At 33.4% G+C, this 5736-nt stretch overlaps 1 protein-coding gene across 1 annotated transcript in view; it reads left to right on the forward strand.

The window, feature by feature from the left end:
* The window catches only part of LOC106468688, a 35191-nt gene extending 29913 nt beyond the window's left edge, over window positions 1-5278 (forward strand). The window contains exons 8-9 of the mRNA XM_013929127.2: window positions 438-659; window positions 3063-5278. Coding sequence (XP_013784581.1) covers window positions 438-659; window positions 3063-3466 — 626 coding nt within the window. The 3' untranslated portion in view covers window positions 3467-5278. The remainder of the gene's footprint in view (window positions 1-437; window positions 660-3062) is intronic.
* The last annotated feature ends 458 nt before the right edge of the window (window positions 5279-5736 follow it).

Raw genomic sequence — 5736 nt, forward strand, 5'->3', positions numbered from 1 at the left:
TATAACTTGAATTTACACGTATTATAATCAATATATTTTATAACTTGAATTTACACGTATTATAATCAATATATTTTATAACTTGAATTTACACGTATTATAATCAATATATTTTATAACTTGAATTTAGACGTATTATAATCAATATATTTTATAACTTGAATTTACACGTATTATAAACAATATATTTTATAACATGAATTTACATGTATTATAATCAATATATTTTATAACTTGAATTTACACGTATTATAATCAATATATTTTATAACTTGAATTTAGACGTATTATAATCAATATATTTTATAACTTGAATTTACATGTATTATCAATATATTTTATAACTTGAATTTATGTATATTATAATCAATATATTTTATAACTTGAATTTATGTATAATATAATAATTTATAATAAGTGTACTTTATTGCTCTAAGGTCTAGAGCATCTTGTCCCACAGCAGTCAGTGAAACTAAAGATTATAACAGGCCGTTGGGATAACTCCGGAAAACCGGTAGGGGAACGATCTTTTAACATTGACTTGCCATTTGGGAGCATAAACAAAGACAATGTGTTAAGTAAAGTACGTGAACTGCTACCACAGGCAGATCTTTACACTTCTTCAGGAGCACCTATACCTGATAAAGTTTTTAACAAAGGTAAAATTATAATTATGATGCACGATATGACATCATTTGTTATCGGTTATAATAAGGTATACTTCAATATTTCATACTTATAAGATTGTCCTACGTGGAAGTTGGAATGTATTGTTTCTGTGTATGATAATAACTGAGAATTTTTGGTTGTAAAATTAAAGTTTTGCTAACTAGTTTTAATTTGTGTTTTCTGTGTATACTTGCCCTACTAAACTGTTGTATGCAGACAGACCAAGCGTGCTTATGTGAAGGCCTTAAAATGTACCTTTGCCCCACTCGGGTTGGATGGTCTCGGTAACTTCCTCATGGGTGTTGGATTTACTAGATGACTGTCTCAAAAGGCCCGGCATGGCCGGGTGGTTAGGGTGCTCGACTCGCAATCTGTGGGTCGCGGGTTTGAATCCCCATCCCACCAAACATGCTCGCCCTTTCAGCCGTGGGGGCATTATAATGTGCAGTCAATCCCAATATTCGTTGGTAAAAAAGTAGCCCAAGAGTTGGCGGTGGGTGGTGATGACTAGTTGCCTTCCATCTAGTCTTACACTACTAAATTAGGGATGGCTAGTGCAGATAGCCCTTGTGTAGCTATGCACGAAATCCAAAAAACAAACTGTCTCAAGTTCCTCTAGGTTCTTGCTACTGTCTGATATTTAGATTTATGTATTTGATAAACTCAAGCCATTTTATATATAAATCCCAAGGTAAAAATTAAAGATTGGAGCCTGATGGTGAAGTTATTGAATGTCATAGAATATTGATTTGGTAAGATTTCTGGAAGACATAAGATTAAAATTAATTTTTTTTTATAGTAGTATATTTATTCAGAATGATTTTTGTTTTATTTTTACATTATTGGGATATATACATCCAATCTCACAACCTCTTGTTCTTCATGAAATTAAAGTACATAACCTTAAATGAGCTTGTTCAAGAGGTAACCATTTAACTACTGTCCATTAGCCTTTTTCAGAGATAATTGTCACTGAGTAAAAGAAGACATTTGGTTCCGTAGCACAGATCTTCATCAGTTCCTGTGTTCACAGAATGGAACACGGGTTCTCTAGTTTTAAACTATGTGGATTAAGTCTGCTAAGATATTTCAATTAAATGTTATAAATTTTTATGTGATACGAGTTGTATGACTTTTGTCGAAGGTAAATGTACAGTTTATTAGGATTTTACTTTCTTCATGCATTGTATTTGGTTTTTGTTCTAACTCAATAAATCCTGGGCACCAGGTTGCAGTAGCAACTATAAATTTCATCATGTTGCCTATTATTTTCTCCCATTTTATTTGTGCGTAGGGCTGTGCTAAACAGAACTCGATTCTAGAACAGTTCTGGACTCTTGGAAGTGCAGGACTATTTTCGCATTCTTTGAGTCCTAAATCAAACTTTGTTTTTAGGATTTTAGTGGTGGATCCAGCAAGTTTATTCGGGAATGAAACACTGCGGTTGCACAACATGCTACTAACTTTGCACCATTTTGTTTTTCTTCTTTCTCTCAATTCAACCGATCAGTGTGCGTGTTTAGACTCGGACAGGACCAAAGGCGGTTAGTTCAGCTAATACTATCAAGTGGTTGTTGATATCACGTGATCATTAGCATGCACTTGTTGCTGTAAAAGTAAATAAATATACAGTAGCCCCCATTTCCCTGTAAAAACAATAGTGAAGTTAGGTTAGGCTTACCTGGCTCCTGAGTTTTGGGGCTGGCTCCTAGATCTGAAAATATTTGTCGAGGCCTCCTCTAAAGCCACTTCACATTGCTTGGCTCACTTGTCATTTACTAGATTAATATAGCTTGCAAAAAAAATTAATGTTTGACTTAAGTCACATCTAAGTTTTTAAGTGATAAGACTAGAAAAATCACAGGTGTTAAGCCTAACTTGTCCTTCTGAAATTCCCGATTTAAAAAATGAACTTTCAGTCAAGATGTAAATAAAGCTTATAGTTGTAAACACGTAGTGGGTTTTCTTGTTCTTCAAAACAAAGTTGTTGTTCTTTTTAGTTTTTCTCCATCTAAAAATAAATATAGATAGACTTTGAGTTTAATTATTCATCCCATAAATTTAGTTTAAAAATGTTTGTATTTTTTGTGTATCTATTGCCTATAGGTAAAAAGGAAGTGTTGACTGAATGCTGCAAAGTAGCTAACATACCAGCATTTTGTTCTTTGTTTTGTTTTCTCTCCGTATTTGTTAAAATACTAAACAACAACTATAGCATGTTATTTGACGTCAGTGTGAAAAGTTTAGTGTTGTAAAGATGAAGACATTGTAACAGAGGTTGACTATGTTTTTTCAACACATATTACTGAACCATTAATTATGTTATAAATCAAGTACTTGAATGCTTTTAGAAAAATGGATATGTAACTCTTAAAGTATTTTTTTCACCTCAGGAAGTTGGTTGCGAGCAACACAGTTAGGAAATGTTTTTGCCTTGGAACCTAACGTACCTGTTCGAAAGAGACTGCACGAAAATCAAACAGACGAAGATGGCAGCAACTGTTTTAAAAAAAATTGTGGTGTTGAACACAAGGCTCCTCAGGATCTAAGTAGCCTCATTAAAGACACTTTTGAATGTAGGATTTGTTTAAGGTCCCCCATGTCACCTCCAGCAGCTTTTCAGTCATGCTGCCAGATTATTCTTGGGTGTATGACTTGTGCTCAGTCTTTTTATGGAGAAAACAAAGAAAAATGCTGTCCTCACTGTCAAAAGAAAAGTGGCCGTTCCAATCTGCTTCAAGTGAAAGGACTTGACGACTTCCTCCATAAAACTGGGCACTTGGAAGACATTAATTAGCTTAGGTAACACAAAAGTGTCATCTTTATTAAAATGTAAGTTCGAAAAACTGTATAATTTCTTCATTATTTACTATGCTTGAAAGTTATGTAGTTTATCATGAAATCCTTCCAAAAAAAAATAACTGCTGATATAATTGTTTTCAAGTGGAGTTTTGATCATGACTGAATTTTTTGTGTGTCGAGCTACGTTGTTCACGTTAAAGCACCTTCATAAATGAATGACAGCGGGTAAAAAAATTAGGTAATACCTGTTTTCATTGTAAACCTAGAACTACACCAAAACTAGTTTTAATGAAAGAAAAATTCTTGCTACGTATGGATTATGTTCAGATAGGTTGAGTGCATTGTTAAGTTATGGGTCCACTAAAGAACAATAGGAGAAATATCCTTGTGTAAAAAAATGAGTGCAAGGAAGAGGAAGGTTAAATTGATGTATTCCAAGTCAGTTTATTTGGGCACACATTTATCATCGTGAAATTGGGTTTTTTAACTAAATTGTATCGCCGAATGAAATTAATTTGGTTTCAATTGTGATTTGTATGAGTATTTATATTTTTCCAGGTATGAAACATTGAAGGTGATAGTTTCTTCTGAATTATAAATATTCAGCGACAAAATCGAATTAAGTTCAAGCATTCTGTAAAGAAGTTTTGATAATGGTATTTTGTAGTATAGTGTCCAAGCTTTTTCAGCTTAATTTCACCATAGTGTGCATGTTTGTCAAATCTATAAGGTATTTCTGATAAAGAAGATAAAGCATACCGCTGAAGTGACATTCTCAACGGACAGCTGTTATTTTTACCCCTTGAGTTAGATTCTGCAACGTTGCATATGATGCATTTTGAGAGCAGAAGAGTACATTTGATATATATGGTGTGTGTTAATAGCTTAACACTTCCGTTTTGTAAATGCATAACACTTACTAGATGTGATTGCTATCTATTTTAATATTTAGAAACCATATTTGATATGTATAAAAGAGGTCAAAAGTATAACTATAACACCGAATTGCAAATACCAAGGAGTTATGAGGTATACTTCTGTAGAAAAAAAAGGGGTGTTCTGTATCATTTTTTATTTATGTGGTATGGATAAAATGTTTCATCTTGTATGTATTCCTGGAGATTTCAGTGATGTGGTAGTCATATGATTTTTTTTTTGTGGACATTTAATGTTCGGTTATGTATTGGACTGTAGTAATGCATAGGTGTTCTCCATTTATAAGAAAAATGTCTTTTAAGCGATATACTTTTGTGCCACCTGCTGGGATGCATTAGTTAGTATTGTTTACTCTTGTAACTTGAACGAAGAAGTAAGTAATTAAGCACAAAACTTCCAACTGTGTATATGCTTCGTTGAAAAAAAAAAAGATTGCTCTTTTCCACAGGTCTTTTGTATTATAAAATTGCTGTTTATACTTTCAGCGTAACTTTGCCGGGTGTTGTCTGATAGACATGTAACTAGTACTGAGCTGTCAATTAGAAAAATAAATATCGGAAAAAAACTTTCAAAAAAGCAAGAATCTAAAAGTACCTACATAAGAAACTCCTGTTCACTAATGGTCTTTTTTTTTAATCTCTTCAAAGTGTTCATTTACAGAGAAGTGGACCAAAACAATAGACTGCTAAAAGTTTCTTTCACTCGCCCGATAAATCAAGCCAGAATAGAGTGTTGTAAGTGACAGAAAAAATATCTGCCATTACTGTAAGTGCCATTCACAAATTTGTTTGTGTAAATAAAATAAATGTTTGTAACAGTTGGTGAAGTTTATGTAGAATTTCACTTATTAAAGTATGAACTTTCTGAAGCAGAATGATCTCTTATCTTTCTGAATAAACTAGCTATATATATTGTCTACGTGTTTCAGTTATTCATTCGTTCTATACGTGAGAAAACGTAGAAACCTTTATAAATAAACTAGTTGTCGAATGTCGCAGCAAGTCAACAGTTACGTATCACTTTGTTAGGATTTTTCATAAATTTGGAGATGGTCCTGTAACTGACCCGGCATGGCAAGGTGATTAGGGTGCTCGACTTGCAATCTGAGGGTTGCGGGTTTAGAATCCCACCAAACATATTCAGCCTTTCAGCCATGGAGGTGTTATAATGTGACGGTGAATCCCACTATTTGTTGGTAAAAGAGTAGCCCAAGAGTTAGCGGTGGGTGATGACGACTAGCTGCCTTCCCTGTAGTCTTTCACTGCTAAATTGGGAATGGCTTATGCAGATAGCATTTGTTTAGTTTTGTGCAAAATTAAAAAACAAACA

This window comes from Limulus polyphemus, unplaced genomic scaffold (assembly GCF_000517525.1).
Source record: "Limulus polyphemus unplaced genomic scaffold, Limulus_polyphemus-2.1.2 Scaffold3113, whole genome shotgun sequence".
NCBI lineage: Eukaryota > Metazoa > Arthropoda > Merostomata > Xiphosura > Limulidae > Limulus > Limulus polyphemus.